Raw genomic sequence first — 20,395 nt, forward strand, 5'->3', positions numbered from 1 at the left:
CTGCAATTCTACCCATTTTGCAATGGGGTAGAGAGACATTATTTCAGTTTTAAACCTAATTTCTGGCAATACTACACATTTTACCTAGACGTATGTCATGTTAATGATATCTGAGTGAGCGTGACTAACAAAAAATCAATGTGGGCCCCCTGGAGGCCAGGGCCCCTGGGCATGTGCCCTGCATGCCTATCTGGTATTCGGCCATGATTACTATAAGTTTAGATAGCTGGCTAGACTAATTTACCAATCAAAACATTGTTAGCTGACATGGCTAATTGAGTGACTGTCAGTGACTGACATAACAAGAGAAAAAATGCTGATGCACAACCATAAGCGATCACTTATGCCTGGAGCAGGCCCTGTTGTCAACAATACAGCATAGTGCATCGTTCAGAAACATACATCTATTTTCATTGGGAAGGCAGATAAAGATGTTTTATTTAAAGCAATCACTTTATCGAAATAATCAAACTCATTACTCCAAGTACTTAATGGTGCAATATGCAGAAATCGCTCAGCCATTTCCTGGTTGCAAAAAATCGAATATTTCGACTAATTTCATTTTGTGACAAAAAAAAACTATGCATAATGTAGAGAATCATGGTACCACCTAAACTGCTGTGAAATATATTTTCAATACCCAACAATGCTGTATTTTCAGCTAGTTGAAGATGGTGTACAAATCCGAAAGTAAAAGATGCAAAAACTAAACTTAAGATTGCGCACATAGAACATATCTTCTTAGACTTGCTTTCAATGAGAATGACAGATCTATAACTCACATTTCTATGTAAATATTACATATTGCAGCTTTAACCTGTCACTTTTCTTTAGAGCCGACTTCCCCGTCTGCCAGAACGGGACACCCGGCTCACGCCCGGAGGAAGCCCGGTTCAAAATCGAATGTATTCAATGTTAACTCGGTTCACCCGGGGAATTCATCGAATCCCCTAATTGATCCTTGCGTGTCATGAGTCTTAGATTGGATTGGTACATTGGCATGTCAATCAACCGTGTCTACCACTCACCCCGAAGTAACGAAAAGAAGAGCCTCATCTGGAGGTAGAAACAGATTTACGGAAAATCACGAGGAACGTCGTTACCAATATTTATGCCACACATTTTTATTTTAACGTTGGAGAAACACTGGGTAATTCAAGCTAACGTTTGGGTTGTTCCTACCGCTCCTTGTCTACAGGGGCTTGGAATTAAGCCGGGCTCGGATTGTCTGCTGCAACTGAACTGTCTGCCTGGACTCAGCAATAAGAAGTCAGCTGTTAGTTATAGCTACCGGCATTTAGCTTAAGGGACGTTATTGGTAGATTTTAGCCGCCATTACTTTATCCGTATAATGCGAAGGCGAAATACTTCGGATATTTAATTAGATGTTTCTTCTTTCCTCGAAACCAACTGGCTAGTACTGTAGTTAGCTAATCTAGCTAGCTAACGTAACAAGTCCCAGTGCCCACCCATTAATTATTGGCTAACGTTTGCTGGCTGGTGGTGTACTATACATCGCCTGTTCGCTAATCAGTTAAGTTTTTGATCGGGTATTGATTGGATATACCACTAGCTGGCGGGGTTTGGTCGCTACCCTGGCAAAGAAACGAGCGAAAAAGAGGAGGCGAAATAAAGAACAGGGAGGACAGCGAGGGAACAAACTATAGTAACATTACTGTAGCTAACTAACAACGTTCGTTATCATTTGTGGCATCCATTTATTAGCCATCGAGCTCATTTGTCAGCTTGGTATAGCAGCAGCTAGCTATCTAGTTACCCAACTTGACAGCTCAGATATCATAAACTAACGTTAACGTCACTGGGGTTATATTGCTTTCTTTACACAACAAGACCGGCCTTCCATCGACAGTGTCACTACGTTACTTGCTTGGACATTTTTGTTAGCTAGCTAAGCAAATTTGCAACCGCTAACTGTTATCAATGTCAGCAAACTAACCCAGTTTTGTGAAGCTGTTGTAAGTGTCAGCTATCTCCCCCCAGTAGGAGCTGTAGCGTGCAACACATGGACGGATATTGAATTCATATATTTTTTTTTTGTACGAAAAACAGTATACCTGAACATCTTTCTAGTTAGATAGCACCCTCGAAAAACAGTCATGAGTATCGAGATACCGGTGGGATTGACGGAATTGCTGCAAGGCTACACTGTGGAGGTGCTTCGACAAAGGCCAACAGACCTGGTGGAATTCGCCGTGCAATATTTCACGCGCTTGCGGGACACCAGAAGCCAAGATGGGGGCGGTGCTGCTGTCAAGCTCGGGAAGGGAGTGGTGTTCGATGGGGAGCCGATGCAAACAGAGTCAAATGGCGACGATGAAGACGGGTCCGACGAGTCTGATTTCGAGCGTAAGTTGCAGCCTGATGTGGCCGATTCACTTAATCATTTCCCAAACTGAATACTGTCATGCTTAGTTGGTTATTTGAAACTGATTTGTTAGAGATGAGTACAGATGGATTGGACTAAGTCTGCACAACCAGTAGCACTCCGGGACTGGAGTTGGAGAACCCTAACTAAACTAGTAAGACTTATGGCTGCAATCCTGTTTGTGACGTTATATAGGTTAGACATGTTATATCAGATGTCTGCTGATCTTACTGTTTAATGTCCTCAATGATGACATAAGTGCATTCACCACACACCCAGGCCATGAAAACCCTATTTACAGAAACAAGATGTGGCCAGCATAACATCTGCCAGCCCAGGCTGTTCCCGGACATAAGATGCCAGGAAGTCCGCTGCTCTCTGCAGGCTGAGAGAGCAACGTGACCCAGATCGCATTGCTTTTCAGGGGCTGTTCTGCTGTGAATGGACGTTCTGTTTTTGTCAATGAGCTCCGGTCTGTGATCACAGCAATTCCAAAATGTGTTTTCATTGGCTGATGAATGACTTGGAATTCAGTTTAATCTCTGGCTGTATTTGGCGGTTGTGAGATTGATTGCAATTACCTCATTGGTTATATGTGTGGGGTGTCTGTAAACAGATCTCTAATGACAATCGCATCTATTTGAATTCCTCTCTTAGTGGGGAAATCATCTCATGCATAACGCAACTCCTCTCATACCCCTGAGAGGCAGACACTGACCCACTAGGACATTTCTTAATGTTATTGGCGTATTATAGCAGACTTTTTGTCCTCATGATAGGGTTCCCATTGTCAAACTTGATGTACTGAGGATAATCAGGTTTTGTAGCATGTTTGTGTAAGTGACCGTAGCTGAAGTAATATTCAGCTCCATAGTTAAAAGGGTCTGTTCTGCGATTGCTACATCAATTTTCTGACTTAAATTCATACATTCTTGAAGACTAAAACATATAAGTGTCTGATTAGATTAGTTAAATTGTGTAACCCCATCAGAACCCAAAATATAAGCTTATTTTACTCCTTTGTTTGTAAACGAAGTAATCTTAATCAAACATTGTATACTGTAGCCTCAGCACATGGTTAAAACTGTCATTTTGATCTCATGGATGGTCAGTCCTTGTGTTCATAGCTATGTCTGTGCTTACATTTCTCCAGCCCTGTCCCTTCGCTGTTTACCAACTCAGTGGAGGTGTGACCGCTTTGTTGTTCTTTGTACTGCAGATTTCCCATTTTAAGCTACTTAAATAAATTATGGTATAGTTTTGAAAACAAACTGTTGCATAAATCCTATTTTCCTTGAGGTAGAAAGGCTATTGGTTCAAATGAGCCCAAATGGCACATATTTTGCACATTTCATTTTTTCCTCAGTGACCTTGGACTGGGAGATGAAGAGGAAAAAATGAGCTCTAAAGAGGGGGAGAATAGAACTGGGGGGGGGGGGTGTATTGAAAGTAGAGGCCGACTGATTATGATTTTTCAACGGCGATACCGATTATTGGCGGACTAAAAAAGCCCAAACTGCTGCATATACCCTGTCTCTGCTTGCACGGAACACAAGAGAAGAGACACAATTTCCCTAGTTAAAAGAAATTCATGTTAGCAGGCAATATTAAGTAAATATGCAGGTTTAAAAATGTATACTTGTGTATTGATTTTAAGACCGGCATTGATGTTTATGGTTAGGTAGACATTGGTGCAACGACATTGCTTTTTCACGAATGCGCTTGTTAAATCACCTGTTTGGCGAACTAGGCTGTGATTCAATGATAAATTAACAGGCACCGTATCGATTATATGCAACGCAGGACAAGCTAGATAAACTAGTAATATCATCAACCATGTGTAGTTTGATTGTTTTTTATAAGATACGTTTAATGCTAGCTAGCACCTTACCTAGGCTCCTTGCTGCACTCTCATAACAAGTAGTCAGCCTGCCACGCAGTCTCCACGTGGAGTGCAATGTAATCGGCCATAATCGGTGTCCAAAAATGCCGATTACCGATTTTTGTTATGAAAAACTTGAAATCGGCCCTGATTAATCGGTCGACCTCTAATTAAAAGTGGGAGTTTGTATAAGCAGAGAAGGAATTGTTTACACCGGCACTTCATAGCTTGTCTGATAGGGCATTATAAGGCCCTATGAATAGATGAGTCACCTGAACGAAGACATGACAAACAGCAGACCATTGTGAGGTCACTTTGCTTCAGGTTTGCTGTAACCAGATTCTGGATCCCATGAACTGGCCATACAACTCCCAGCTGTATGATTGCCAGGAACATGCCAAAACATTACATTTTCTGTCACAGCAGTTTGAAAATACACTCTTGGAAATATCCTAGTATTTCTGCATTACATACAAACTTTGAAAAACACGTTTGGGTGCCATTGAGAAGAGAAATAACACATGTCAGTTAGTCTTATGTGGCATGGACAGAGATTGGGCCCATATTGCGATACTCTACTATAGAAATCCTCCCGCCCATCACTAGGGAAAATGTGGTCCCTGTCAGTTGTGCAACAGGTGACCTAATTACCAGTCCAGACTGTGCATTTAGGCTAATCTAATGGATAGCATCCCTTGAGAGCCACACTCCACACTGGCTTTAAAGTCGCTCCCCGTCTCTCCCTGTGAGCGTGAATGGGGAGGCAAACTAGGCATGCATGCAGTTTACTGCTTCATTTATTAGTCACGTTTTGAAAAGCATCTGAACTTTGGCACTTCCTCATTCCCTGCCCATTTCCTGTGGCAGAAAAATAAGGAAAATCACATCCTCTCTTTTATATGCATTTCACACGGCCCGCTCTCCCATATGCCATTTTTACTGTATGAAGTCACCACGTTGAAAGACGGGCTGTCACCGTGTTTATTCACTTGGTTCACTTGGACCTTATGCGGCTTCCCTACACTGCAGGATGTGGAAACCATCCGTTTGGATCATTCTAATAACATATTGTCATGCAATGCATAATAACCTCTGATAAATTCTGATATGGCTAACAGGAAGACTGCAAACATTTTCTCTTGTTGCATGCTTTTATTAACTATCTCAGATAGTTAATCATCGGTCGTTGTGCATCAATTAGCCTTTCAGTTGATGATGCTACCGGTCCACTGTAATATCAACGTTGAAATTGAAATCAAGTTGAAGACAGACCGCCATGGCTGTCCTTCCCTGACTCTTTTCCATTTTCTCTCCCCTCTCAAACAGGATAGCTTCTCAATCTGATTAGACAAGGTGGTTTAGGGAGAAGATGTCATTTGTACGATTTAACGGGACAAAGGGGCTTCGAGAGTGGGAGCACCAGGCAGTCGCTGTAAAGATGCTGGGGGGGGGGGGCCTTCAGGGCCTGGCTTGCTAACAAATAGATTTGTTGGTATTTATTATAGCATTTTATATATGACATATTTAAAAACAATTACATTTTTTATATGACCTTTTACTAGCAGACGCCTTTATCCCAAGCAACTACATTTTTGACGTATAGGCTGCAATACATGACAATGGTCATGGAAGATGTCTGACACCTCCCACAGAACGAACATGGAACAAAAAATTTGTGTTGGCTTGTGGTGACCTTGTCCTGTCAGTGCAGAGGGAATACAGACTGGGCCGGCAACCTTGGCGCTGTCCTCACAAACACATTGGAGTGGGAATAAAGTGGACAGACAGCAACCTTGCCTAATCACACAGTAGATAAAGTGCAGGGGTTCAGTAATAGTTCAGTCCTCAGCCATCCACAAGTGGCTTTGATACAGGCATCTTTGCATAGCTTCAATAATTTATTATCTGAAAGGGCACCAGGGTGGGAAATTAACACACACCAAATGCTGGTATATTTTGGAAATGGCTGGTAGAATGTCTATCGCTACCAGCTACATTGGCAGGTGGTCACACAGAGCATTTGCAAGCATTTTTTTCTCTCAATGCAAAAATCAACATTTGTGTGTGTCAGCTCTGGAAGAGAGAATCTCAACAGGACAGTGGTGAAGCGGGGTGGCTGGTCAAATTAGGACATCCACCAGCCTGGCACCAGCACCACACTCTGATTTTCAGGAGCAAGTCTGGTCTACACAGCTCTGTAAAGGCCAATATGTTCATATTTGGTTGCTAGGCATTCTGCCCAATCCCATTACCCATCGAGTATTTCTTTGATAGTTTACACACTTTCAATTGTTAAATTTTAAACATAAGCCTGATAATGTGGGTTCAGGAAGCCTTTGTTACTTTAAATGGGCCCAGATAGTGAGTCAGTGCTCTTTGTTACCATCACTACTGTCTCTCTGACCACACAACCTTCCACGGCTCTTCCTCCTAAAGTCTTTCTCTTGACTTAGGCTATAGCCTTCCAATGGGGCGGGAGTTACGTCTTTGGCCGAGGTCCTAGCTAGCGCGTCCGCCATTAAATTGGCACCCAGACCGTTCTGACATATAGGGGCTAACCCATCACTGACAGTCCAGAAGGGGTTAACAACGCAAGCTCTAAACAGGACAAGGCCACTTCTCCTTTTAAGGACTAGCCTGGAGAATGATAGAGGGGGGGGGGGGGGGGGGACATGGAGACAAGTGAGGGTTGGGTGTAGTAAAGGAGGCAGATTGACAGGGGAGAGGGAAAGCTGGAAAAGTCATGGGGAGAAAATATACTGTAGTTAATTTCCATGAGTACGACAGTTGAAAGTCAAGCTGAAAATTCAGAGTAATCTCTTGTACCTCAGCTTGTAGTGGAAATCCTCTTGCAAAGAGCAGAAACACAATGTGTGTAATGTTGATGTTCTCCATCACACAGTGGTAAACTTGTGGGTGTGGGAAAATTAGACCCGTAAGTACATGTTTTTCCCAGTGTTTGGCCTGCCCTAGCAATTTCACTGACATACCATACGATAAATGATTTTCAGCGGTCCTTGCTAAGCATGTCTTGTTGTAGTGTGTGGCTGGGGCCTCTACAATCTGCTACCAAAACATGACAAAGTTATTAAGTCTCTAAAGCAGAACACTGCAGGAACACTTGTATATGCTACCTTGCCACACCATCATCCTCATGTTCAGGGAAAATGGTGGACTGTGTGTGTGGATTTACTCATTACACAAGCCGTGTGACTAGTCTATACAGTGCTGTCGAAGAGTGCTGAGCACTGCACTTTGGGATGTGCCACATTGACTGGTGACGTCTAGGAATATAAATGCACATTGCTGGGTGAATGAAGACCATGGCAACGCTCCTTGACCCATCAGGGCTTTTTGGAACGTGTTTTCATTAACATACGTGTGTGTGAGCAAGGCCAGGTCTCCCTGGAAAACATTTTAAATTGTTAGACGATCCTGGCTAAATCATTAAAAAAATGAAAGGCCTAGCCTATAAACATACAGGGGAAAAACACACACACACAGATGGGCCCTCTTGAGACAAGCAGTGAGTAGGCTACATCCATGTGTTTAAATAAAAATGTAAAAATGGAACCTAGACAATATTAGCCTTAGTTCATACTTCATTGTCTGTGGTTTGGGCATTGTTACTTGAAAAATAAAGTAATCAGTAACGTAATCGTTTTCAATTACTCAGAATGAGTCATGCAATCCTATTACATTTGGAATACTTTTGAATTACTTTCACTTTTAAAACCCAGACATACTTAAAACATGAATCTAACATAGCATTTTTTAAATTTAGTAACATGAGCATTTCCAAATGGGGACTAGCATGAGAGTATATCCTATAATTCACACGTTCTATTCGATGTGTAAGAACATAGTCACAGGGCTCCAAACTAGCATTTTCAATTGGTGGCACCAGCTCATGACTTGGTTGCGCCACAATTGCAGTGGGGTCACGCAATTGAAGAAATTTGTAGCCTCAGTCTTATAAAGTCTTTCAAAGGGTTTCATTCAGAAGTGTACTAGACTACGAAAACGGTATGATTCAAGAAATAAAGTTGACTCTAACAACATGTTCAGGCACGAATGCATGACACCAGATATCTTGATGTGCAACCTGAACCAGCGTTTGTCATGAATTTGGTGTATGATAACTAGGCAATAAGGGTTCCAGAATTTTTAGATATATTTTTGGGTTCAACAGACATTCATTATTCTACATATTTTTGGGCACTAATATCACACAGGCTAATTAATTTGTGGCTAATTCACCAGTTGAGGAAGTAGTTAGCTAGATCGCCAACTCGAAATATAGCCTATTACCATAAGAGGCCATCCACACTTGATGGACGATCAACCGAACAATAGAATCTTTGAGAGCATGTGATAAGTCTTGATGGTGTGCAAAATGACAGCAATGGCAATTTCATAAAATTACCTCTTAACATGAGATGAAGTAATCCCGAAAGTAATAAGCTGTTTTTAAGAAAGTAAATTTTTGTAATCTGATGACGTAAAGTTACATGTAATCCGTTACTACCCAACCCTGCTTGGGCCTCACTGATTATTGGTTAGGAGGCTGTGTCAAAACAATTAGATTAGCAGAAGAGATGTTCTGGATCAGCACAGAGGAGCATCAACAACAAGCTAGCAGACACTATGGCTGCGTCTGAGTTGGCACCCTGTCCACTATGGCTGCGTCAAGGAATTAGTAGCCAATGGCTCGCCAATAATTAAAATGAATAGAACAGGTGTCCCCATTCAAGTCAATGATGGCATAATGGGTGGACCTTTATCTATTCATTCCATTTCTATGTGCTCGCCTTCCAGCTCATCTCTTGCCGCTGTGCTATCTCATATCTCAGACTATATATTTATTAATGTGCTTCCTGAGTTATGATGATCCACTTTTCCAGGCATTGTGAGATCTGATCATCTGAGCAGTGTGACAGCCCTGACTGCAATAAAGATTGTTTTCATGGGGAGTCAGGTGTATACAGCTGTGGCAGTATCTAAAAGGGAGAGCTCCCTGCCAGGCTAACCGCCTCTGTTGTCCTTGCTGCTTCCATGGCTGGCTCTGCCGCGGAGGCAAGGTCAGCCGTGTTGGTTTGGAGACACAGACGCCCCTGTCCTGTCCCTGCGGTGCTCTAACCAGAACAGTATGCCAACACTGAGCATGTGCTGATTTAACCCCTAGTCTCCCCCTAGTCCCCCACCCTCCAGCCACACAACTACACTTCCCTTCTCAATGTCCTTGTGTGTTCCTGCTCTGCCCAATAGGCCATTGACACTGGTTGCTGCTTCACAGCCCTGTCTTTATAAACAGTCACTCTGTCTGTGCATATGAGATGATGCTCTGTCATGTTCATGTGGGGCCAGGAGAAACACTTCTCCAGGCGTTGAAGTCTGATCATCTGCACGGGGGGGGCTGTCGAAGACTGCAAGAACGTAACCAGCGAGCACCAACACTTCATTCCTTTTTGCATTTGTTTCCTTTTCCACTTTATCATGGTTGATTTATTTTTTTTTACAGGGGTGGGCATGAACAAGGAGGGAAAGAGGGAGGGACTAAGAGATAGTGAGAGACTGACAGACAATGAGTGGGTGTGGGGATTGAGAGGAGAGAAAGCCGGAGAGAGCAACAGGCGGGGGGGTGAGGGATGTCTGTTCAACGAACAAGTACCACTTTGATTGTCTTTAGCTCTAGCTGCAATTAGTAAGGCCAGCAGACAGTGATAACGTCTCGTCCTTAAGGGAGTTTATGAGTGGGTGTTTGGGTAGAGGGGGGACCTTTTACTTAGGAAGAAGTGGTTTCGGGGGGGGGGGGGGTTGTTATGGCAATGAGGTCTTCCTTGTGTTTTGTTGTCATGGCAACTTCAGGCACTTGCTATCCCCCACACATGATGACGGGCAAGAGCACTTCATACACTCTCCTTACACAGCACATGCAAACACGCATGTCCTTGCACAATGACACACTTAGTCTACACTCATCCCCTGCTTACCACAAATGCACTTTAGTATAATGACACTGAAACAATCATTATGTTAATATAGTGTTTCCCCTAGGATCTGTTTGAGCAGCGGTGGCAAAGGTTGGGGGGGGGGTTCTCTTTGCTGCGGGGGTCTGTGCACATGCCCCCTGGGAAATGTTTATTTGTAGAACAACTGTGGTGACTTAAAAAAAAATATATTCTACTCCAAAAATCCATAAAAATGTAATTATGTTAACACCATCTGAAACGTAACACATGCTTGCCACTGCACTGTAGGGAGATGAGGAGCAAGCGGTGGCTGTGTGCTCATGGCTCTCATTTGCACCAATGCTCGCTCTGTTGGCTACAAATATGTTGTAACTTGTCACTCTGATCTTAAAGCGATAGTGAAAGATTTTGACAATGATGCACTTTTTCTATACTGAACAAAAATATAAATGCAACATGGAACAATTTCAACGTTTTGACTGTTTCAATTCATATAAGGAAATCAGTCAATTAAAATAATTTCGTTAGGCCTTAATCTATGAATTTCACAACTGGGCAGGGGTGTAGCCACTGGGGAGCTAAGACCAGCCAATCGGAATGAGTTTTTCCCCACAAAAGGGCTTTATTACAGACAGAAATACTCCAGTTTCATCAGCTGTCCATGTGGCTGGTCTTGGACGACCCTGTAGGTGGTGAAGCCTCATGTGGAGGTCCTAGGCTGGCGTGGTTACACGTGGTCTGCGGTTGTGAGGCCGGTTGGATGTACTGCCAAATTCTCTAAAACAACATTGGAGGTGGCTTATTGTAGAGAAATTAACATTTCATTCTCTGGCAACAGCTCTGGTGGACATTCCTGCAGTCAGCATGCCAATTGCACGCTCCCTCAACTGGAGGTATCTTTGGCATTGTGGTGTTTGACAAAACTGCACATTTTAGTGGCCTTTTATTGTCCCCTGCACAAGGTGCACCTGTACGGATCATGTCATTTAATAAGCTTAAAAATACATAAAAGAGCTGTTAAATCCTACTTTTGTGTTATTTTGTCTGGCTTTATTGCAGTGTAGAAGATTGTGTGTGTCGGCACGGTCTCATTTCATGTGTTTGAGTTGTTTTTCTCTGCCGTTTCAAGAGTGCTAGCAATGTCAGAGGTCGTAACCACAGGCTCTACAGTTGCAGCGATCTGTGAACAGGAGAGAGTGTTCACCAACCCTCTCCCTCCCTTTCTCCCTCCTTCTCTCCAGCCCCTCCTCCCAGCAGATATAACCGGAGAGTGTCGGGTAAGTCCTGTTTGATGTCACTACTCACTAATGCAGTGTTATTCACACTTTTTTTTTTTTCAAGTTTTTTTTATCCAATTTTTTTGGGACCCCATTTTTCTCGCCAGTTAGGCTGGCGTCTCCACCTCAATTCTAATGGCACAACCTTAGAATATGTACATTGTTATTTTCACATCAACAAATAACCTTCAGTTAATTAGGCTACATTTTAATCTCTCTCGAACAAAAACATTCATTTACTCAATATTTTTATTTTTCAAATTATCTTTCTCAGTAAAAAATATTCACACCCCTTTACGTTTTCCACATTTTGTCACTGATCTACACGCAATACCCCATAATGTCAGTGGAATTTTGTTTGTAGAAATGATTTTTTAAATTAATTTGATTTTTTTAAATTAAAATATATTTTTTAAGTATTCAATGCATTTTTTATTTTTTATGGCAACAACAAATCACAAGTCACATGGACTCATTCCGTGTTCAATAATAGTTAACATGATTAATCACTTCCCCATCTTTGTACCCCACACATACAATTATCTGTAATCTAGTAGTGAGTTTCAAGCACATTTTCAACCACAAAGAAAGGGATGTTTTTCCAATGCTTCGCAAATAAGGCAGAAGCTGAATATCCCTTTGAGCATGGTGAAGTTATTGCAATTATAAATACACCCAGTCACTTCTCAGTTGCCAGAGAGGAAGGAAACTGCTCAGGAATTTCACCATGAGGCCAATGGTGACTTTAAAACAGTTCAAGTTTAATGGCTGTGTTCGGAGAACTGAGGATAGATCAACAACATTGTATTTACTCCACAATACTAACCTAAATGACTGAGTGAAAAGAAGTCTATACAGAAAAAAATTATCCAACGTGCATCCTGTTTGCAAAAAAAGTTCTTAAGTAATACAGCAAAACATATTTTCAAGCATGGTGATGGCTGCTTCATGTTATGGTATGTGCTTGTCATCGACTAGGGAGTTTTTAACATAAAAATAAATGGAATACAGCTATAAGCACAGGCAAAATCCTAGAGGAAACCTGGTTGTCTGCTTCCTACCAAACACTGAGACTAATTCACCTTTTCAGCAGGACAATACCATAAAACACAAGAACAAATATACACTGGAGTTGCTTACCAAAACGACATTAGATGTTCCTGATTGACCTAGTTAAAGTTTTGACTTAAATCAGTTTGAAAATCTATGGCAAGACTTAAAAATGGCTGTTAAGCAACAATCAACTTGACAGCTTGAATTTTTTTTAAAGAATAATGGGCAAATATTGTACAATTCACATGTGCAAAGCTCTTAGACTTACCCAAGAACACTCACAGCTCTAATCACAGCCAAAGGTGGGTCTTCAAAGTATTGACGAGGGTGTGAATGCTTATGTAAATGAGATGTTTCTGCATTTTCATGTTCAAGAAATTTGACATTTCTACAAACGTGCTTTCACTTTGTCATTATAGTGTGTAGATGGGTGAGAACAAACATCTATTTAATCCATTTTGAATTCCGGCTGTAACAGTGGAATAAGTCAAGGGGTATGAATACTTTCTGAAGGCACTGTGTATATCTTTTTTTGCCTACCCCACTGCAATTCCGGGGGTCACCCACCTGACTTTGAATAGTACTGGCCTAATGTGATCTGCAGCAGCGATGTTGGTTTGCATGTTCAGTGTTTGTGCTTTGATCTGGTGTAGTCTTACCTGGCCTCTTTATGCCTGCTTGGTGTTAACACTAAGTCACTGGTTGTCTTAATGTACCACTGAACACTGATAACTAGTAGGTGTGTGTCACACTGGTATTAGTCCCCTGGAGCGTGGTTTTCAATGTTTTCCCTCGTTGTGTCCAGCACACAGAGTAATCCCTTACAATGAGTCTTTAGGTGTATTGATTGTGGTGCTAATATTGTGCCCCCAGGCCCGTATGTGTTACAGTATAAGTTAGAACTCTTTGCCCCACCATGTTACGATTTAAGTGTTACGGTAATATTGTGCCTTCTATGTGTTAAAGATGACCCCCCCCCCCCCTCCCCCAAGCATCTGTTAGTCTAAGTGGTAATAGATGGCAATAGTAATGGCATATTTTTGTAGGCACTAACTCTGCCATGGCTCGTTGGCCAAAGCCTATTGGGAAATGAATGGCGTTTTTATATAAACACTGAAAATAAGGTCTGCGGGTAACACAGGCTTAGGAGATCTTACTTTTTCTACAGTTTGAATCATTTATTTAATCAAAACTTTAAGCACAAACAGCACATAAAGGTCATGTTAACTGACTGATATTGTCTCATAAAACAAAACATATAACATCTAAGCCTGTGTTAACCTCATAGGACTGGCCGAACAAACCAGAGGTAACTCTGTTTTTTAGGACTACAGGATGGCAATCTGTGTTTACCCCCCAAGTGTTTGTTACAATCTAAGTGTTCTCACGCCAGTGTGCGCGGAGGCCTTTAACCCAGACGACGATGACGAGGTGGAGGAGCCCAGGGTGGTGCATCCTAAAACAGACGAGCAGCGCTGTCGACTGCAGGACGCCTGCAAAGATATTCTACTGTTCAAGACCCTGGAACAGGTAGAAAAGATGAGACCGAGGTTTTAACCACACAGTGACAGGAAACCCCAACACTCTAATAGAGTATAACGGGCCACACCGTCGTATGCACTTCTGTTCTAATAGCTTGTAGATCACATTGACTCAAAAGGTTAAGGTTTCCTGGTCTTTACTTACTGGTACACTCAGTAACACACAGTAATACACAAGCTGCCAGACAGGCACAACTCACTCCGTCCATTATTAAGTTGAGTAGTTTTTTCAGACAGTGATTGTGTGGTCTTTGTTCTCAATCATCCTCTTTCCCTCCTGCTGCTGCCCTCCTCCCTCACAGGAACAGTTCTCAGAGGTACTGGACGCCATGTTTGAACTGCGTGTCCAGCCCCAGGAGCATGTCATCGACCAGGGAGACGATGGAGACAACTTCTATGTGATTGAGAGGTGTGTGTGTGCGTGCACGGTTTCTTCAGAATCGTTACAATCAAGGCATTCGCTAGAAAGCAGCGTTCATACCAAACACAATACAAAAGTCCCCCTTGAGCCTTATTTTACTAGTTGTTGTTTCCGCCATGTGTCCTGGGCCTAGGCTTCATGGGTATTTCCCAAATGGCACCCTATTCCCTATATAGTGAACAACTTTTGAACAGAGCCCTGTGGGCCCTGATCAAAAGAAGTGCACTACATGGGGAATAGGGTGCCATTTTGACGCAGCGTATGAGTGGGCTTATTCTCTGCACCTTAAGCTCCCTCCTCAGTCATGCTAGTGCCTCACCCTGAGAGGCTTAGGGCTAGATGCACGTCATAAGCATGTTAAAACCTATTCCCTCCCTGTGTGTTGCCTTGCAAAGCCTCATGGGAAACCCCCTGGTCACCTACATAGCCAAGTGATCATCATACTAATCCCCCCAAACAAAGTGAATGCTCACTGGCTACCACAGCACAATGCAACCCTGGCAGCCAATCAGGTGGTGTATCATCCAAATAAATTCCCAGAACTGAGCTCCTCCTGCTGTTAGTCCCCCTACCCCTGGTTGGTTAATCCCAAGAGTAGAGCCCAATACTCCAATTATTTTTTGATCAACTTTATTATAGATGAAGATTAGTCTGCAAATATCTCCTATGTTATTACTATACACAATGCATTTTGTAGAGAGCTCAAATATTATTAGAACATTCTTCATTTCTCTCCCTTCCCTGTCTCCCTCCCCCTATTCTTCTTCCAGAGGAATCTATGACATAGTGGTACTGATTGATGGCGCAGGAAAGTGTGTGGGCCAGTATGACAACAAGGGAAGCTTCGGGGAGTTGGCACTGATGTACAACACCCCCCGTGCTGCCACCATCATTGCCACCCAGGAGGGGGCGCTCTGGGGCCTGGTGAGAATCATGCACACACACACATATACACACACACACTGGCCTAACCCTCTGACCTCTAGTTCACTGCTGTGCTCTGCCACAGCACCTCCCAGTGGACACTAGGGAGAATGGTAAACATAACGCCATTACAGATACAAGATTTACCACAGAGTTTCTAAACCCAGACATCGCAAGATTTCTGGGAACGCTTGCCAAACAAACCGGGCCAGTGTTTGGGGTTTGAGAAGTCAATGAGAGAAGTGAAAAATAGTTCCTTATTTGTATATTTTCTCAATCTAAAGGCACAACCTAGATTTGAGCCAATGTCTTGAGTAGTTGAACATGTTAGTACTCCAACCTCATGAGAGTGACAAACTGACACCTTTTCATTTTTGTCAATCTACTTCATATCGATATAAAACTAGTTTTACTGCTTACACATGCTCAGTTCGGCACGAGACGACCGTTAGACCCGACGACGTGTTTCTACTCATGAGCTTAGCTAGCCAACGTCGCCATGACATCGCCGACAAGTCTGATTGCGATTTCTGTTGGAGAAGCAGAAGCCCATCTTAATTCTGTTCAGTCTTTGGATTTCCTGTTTTGTTCAGTGTCTACAGCTATTTCTTTACTTTTCCCATTTGGGTGATAAATTGGGTGCCAGGGAGGCTGTTGTGGGTCTTTCATTTGTAGGAGATAGATCTTAGATTTTGTGCTTTAAGATTCTTTGGTCTTTAATACTCTATGTAATGAAAAGTGCTATAGAAGTTTAATAAATTCTTTATGATTAATATTTTTAATCATGATAGTAAATATTATAGAAGATTAGGTCATCTATCCATACCTTTTGTCTGTTAGATATGTAACCTGTAGCAGGAGAATGAAACAGTTTGTCGGTGTGATTGTGTTATCCTGTCTGTGTGCACTACCAGGACCGGGCCACGTTCCGTAGGCTCATTGTGAAGAACAACGCCAAAAAGAGGAGGCTGTACGAGCAATTTGTCGAGTCTGTGCCCCTACTGAAGTCTCTGGAGGTGAGGGGGGGGGGGGGGGAAAGGGAGTGGGATGGGAGGAAGTTGAGGAAGCTCGACAGTGAAAAATGTAGCACTGATATTAATTTGATATGGACGTCTCCCTTTGCTTTTCCTTATCAAACTGATGTTTCTCTCAGTTATCTGAGAGGATGAAGATTGTGGATGTATTAGGAATGAAGACGTTTTCTGATGAAGAACGCATCATCATGCAGGTAGGATGTTCTCCAAGATTCTCTTGGTATTACTGTAAAGCGTACTAGTAACGATGACCATGGGCAATTGTAAACGGTTTGTGTTGCTGTATAGGGGGACAGGGCAGATTGTTTCTACATTGTGGAGTCCGGAGACGTGAAGATAATGATGAAGAGCAAAGTAAGAGTACTTGTTTTCTCCTGTCATTTCTGCCTCATCACCAGAGAATGTGGAAAAAGTGGCTTTATTTTATGTTCATGTCACCCTGTTTTTCTCTCCTCTTTTTCTCATATGTACTGCTTAACCCTGCACCCAAACACAAAGATGGTATGACTAATGATCTGAATTATAATAATTATTAATATGAATAGATAGTAATAATAAAAGTTGAGCACGGCGTACCTTAAAAAAAAATCGCCAACATTTAGTGATTCGAATCAGAATATTTGTCAAATCTACAATCCACAAAATGTCCCTCCCCAAAAATAATTTAAGCTAGCTAACAAACTATGGTTCCTAATGTTAGCTAGCACTAGATGGCTGTACCTGCATCAGAACTCCTTCTCATCCTGATAGTTTCTCCATCTGATTTCTTCTTAGTAAATGGTGTGGCAGCACTTTGTTTATAAAACCGAACAGTGAAAGACAAAGTTTTACACTGAGGCTTTTTCATCTTTCTAATGCATTGATGTGCTGCTTTAAGTCTGTATTTCCATTCTTGTGCATTTGTTATTTTTTGCCGTCTTGTGTATTAGCTGGTGCAAGTAAATGGATTTTAAAAAGTACTATCTTATATCCATGACAAAGCAAAACTAATTTTCTCATGGCTCTATCCAGACCTGGGTTCAAATAATATTTAGGTTATTTCAATTACTTTAAAATATATTTTGAAGTAGTTTGGATAGTTTTTCTCAGAAAATACAAGTAGTTGAATATTGGAATGTATTTGAAAATACTCATACAAGTGTATTTTCAAATATTTAATACTCCATGTATTTGAACCCATGTCTGTTTGTTCCTAGGGGTATTTGAAAAAATGTATTTGGAGAAACGTATTTGAATAGTTTTAGGATAGTTATTTGAAAATACTTCAAATAGAAGTAGCTGATCTGGCCACATTATTTGAAAATACACCAAGTATTTAAATAACATACTTAAATACGCATGTATTTGAACCCAGATCTGGCTTGTTATTAGCTCTCTGCAACAGACATGGCCTATTGCTTAGTGAACAACATGTTTGGGCTTCCTTGGCACTGTGGCTCGTGTGCCATGACAAAACATTTTGTGAATTTTGAAATAGGCAACCAGTCATTTGAATCGGCAAAAAAATATTAAAGTCATCGTAAACAAAATCAGCCACAACCCATCCTGTCCTCTTTTTTTTCTGTACCCTGCTCTCACTCCCCCTCTTTCCCCCAGACGAAGGTGAACCAGGAGGATAATGCGGAGGTGGAGATCACCCGCTGTAGCAGGGGTCAGTACTTTGGGGAGCTGGCACTGGTCACCAACAAGCCCCGCGCTGCATCAGCGTATGCTGTGGGAGAGGTCAAGTGCTTGGGTAAGGCCACTTCATACATCTACACATATGTGCGTGTGTGTCAGTTTATTTTAAAGGCCCTGGGCTCTGAGTGGATGTCCATCAGTGTGACAGAGAGCGGTATTTTCTCCTTGTCTCCTTGAATCTCTTAACTGCAGATTACTGGCTTGTAAGTGTTCTAGATGAGTATCTCTCCTTCACGGTCTCTCAGTACCTAATGCAGAGATGATTCCCTCAGACAAACAGGTGTTTGCGTGATGCTCTCTCTCTCATAGTGATAGTCATCTCTCTTATGACTTCAAAGTGTACACACATCTAACAATTCTACAGGTGTAGAGTGCAAAAAATGTTAATTTGAAAGCAGTGTGCTCTACTGTAGTTTTATCTCAGTGTTTTGACAGGAAGGTCTATATCCGGCTCAACCCGTGTGGTGGTTAAGCTAAGCATGGCAAAGAACTGTTGGAAATAAACTATACAGGAGCATAGGCTACAACAGTGTATTTCTATTCCTTTACCAGGACACACTATTCATAAAGCATCTCAGAGTAGGAGTGTCGATCTAGGATCAGTGTTGCTCTTTACATCCTAATGAATAAGATGACATGGACAGGGGGCACCTGATCCTAGATCAGCGCTGTTTTTCCGTGACACCTTATGAATACGGGTCCATGTCGCCATCTATCTGTTGTGCAGCTATGTGAGTGATTCTGTCTGTGTTTTTCAGTAATAGACATTCAGGCGTTTGAGCGTCTGCTGGGTTCCTGTAAGGAGATCATGAAGAGGAACATCACCCACTACGAGGAACAGCTAGTGGCTCTGTTTGGCTCCAGCATGGACCTGAAATGACCACCCTTCTCCGTGCCTTACACACACGCGCACATTTACATTGATGAACAGATACATAGACCACTTACAGAAGTACACCCTGACACACATTTTCTAGCTTAACACACTCCTTTGTAAGCTTGCGCATAGGTACACACACTTTCTACTCACCCATAAATATCACACACAGACATTCTTAGTTGCTTGAACCTGCTCCAGCCAATTTAAAAAGCAACGTCCCTGCTGTTTCCACTCTAACGCCACCACAGCTCAGCAAGGACATCATACACACACACAGGCTTGCCCTTCTCTCTCTCTCTCTCACACACACACACACATACATGCATACATACATACAGGCGTGCCCTTTTCTTTCTCACACACACACACACACACACACACACACACACACACAAACCTCAGCCAAGGACACATGCACACACAGACACCTGGTGAAAAAGAAGAAACAAATTAAAAAGTTTAAAATGCCCACAAAAAATAAAGGTTTAAAGAGAAGTTTTAGAAACATTTTATGAAGATGAACAGAAGCTTTGATAAAATATTATTTCAATAAAAAGTGTTTCCTCTTTGGGGTTGAGTCCTTTCTGAAAGCTCTCCTACTGTTGTTGATTGATTCAGTGCCGGTGATTACCACAGAATACCCTATGTTTCAGGGCTATTGTTGTTATCATTAACTCCACACTTGTATTGATTCATGTATTATATATTCATTTTGTTTTACTTTGACCTATTCAGCTAAAGTACCATCTCTGACAATGTAAAACAAAAATATAGTGCTTATTTCTCCTTGATCATTCTGAATGAGTTGTCCTGGATAAGAATAAAGCAAACATTTTGTTAAACTGCCCTGTCTTTATTATATTGCTGTTTATGTTGGTGTTTTTGAGGGATAGTTCGAGGCTGCGGGCAGTTTTCTCACTGGCTTTCCAGTTCTCATTCTCTATCCCTGACTCAAGATGGGGTGAAAATATACATTTAATTAATGTTATGGTTTCCTGATTATGGAAGAGCTATTGTTTAATGCAAGGCGGGGGGCATCAACCCCTATTTAACCCTGAATAAGTGAAAGTCATATCAATGAAATACATCCTCCAATGATTTCTGAACGTTTCCTTTGAAAAACGATATCCCAAGCGTGTGTACAGACTAAAGGGTAAAAAAAAAAGTTTTGCAAAATAGTGGGGGGGTAGACACAACGGCAAACTTCAAGGAGTTAGTCTGATACAGTATGTCATCAGTGTCTTCCCCCCCCTGCTTAGAGAACAACCCGTCCCCACATAGTCGTGGGTGGTGCTGCCTTTTTAGCCCGCACTACAGAAGGCTTTATCGGACCGCTAATGCAGGA

The 20,395-nt window shown here is 42.0% G+C and overlaps 1 protein-coding gene across 1 annotated transcript; it reads left to right on the plus strand.

Annotated features, from left to right (window-relative positions):
- Window positions 1–1,019: 1,019 nt before the first annotated feature.
- LOC139368717 (cAMP-dependent protein kinase type II-alpha regulatory subunit-like) lies at window positions 1,020–19,892 on the plus strand. Its single transcript, XM_071108005.1, has 10 exons — window positions 1,020–2,367; window positions 11,482–11,517; window positions 13,964–14,100; window positions 14,414–14,520; window positions 15,303–15,456; window positions 16,371–16,472; window positions 16,610–16,684; window positions 16,779–16,844; window positions 18,087–18,225; window positions 18,929–19,892. The coding sequence occupies exons 1-10, from the start codon at window positions 2,118–2,120 to the stop codon at window positions 19,048–19,050; spliced, it is 1,188 nt and encodes a 395-aa protein (XP_070964106.1). The 5' UTR covers window positions 1,020–2,117; the 3' UTR covers window positions 19,051–19,892.
- The last annotated feature ends 503 nt before the right edge of the window (window positions 19,893–20,395 follow it).

Source organism: Oncorhynchus clarkii, chromosome 16 (genome assembly GCF_045791955.1).
Source record: "Oncorhynchus clarkii lewisi isolate Uvic-CL-2024 chromosome 16, UVic_Ocla_1.0, whole genome shotgun sequence".
In the NCBI taxonomy this organism is placed as follows: Eukaryota; Metazoa; Chordata; class Actinopteri; order Salmoniformes; family Salmonidae; genus Oncorhynchus; species Oncorhynchus clarkii.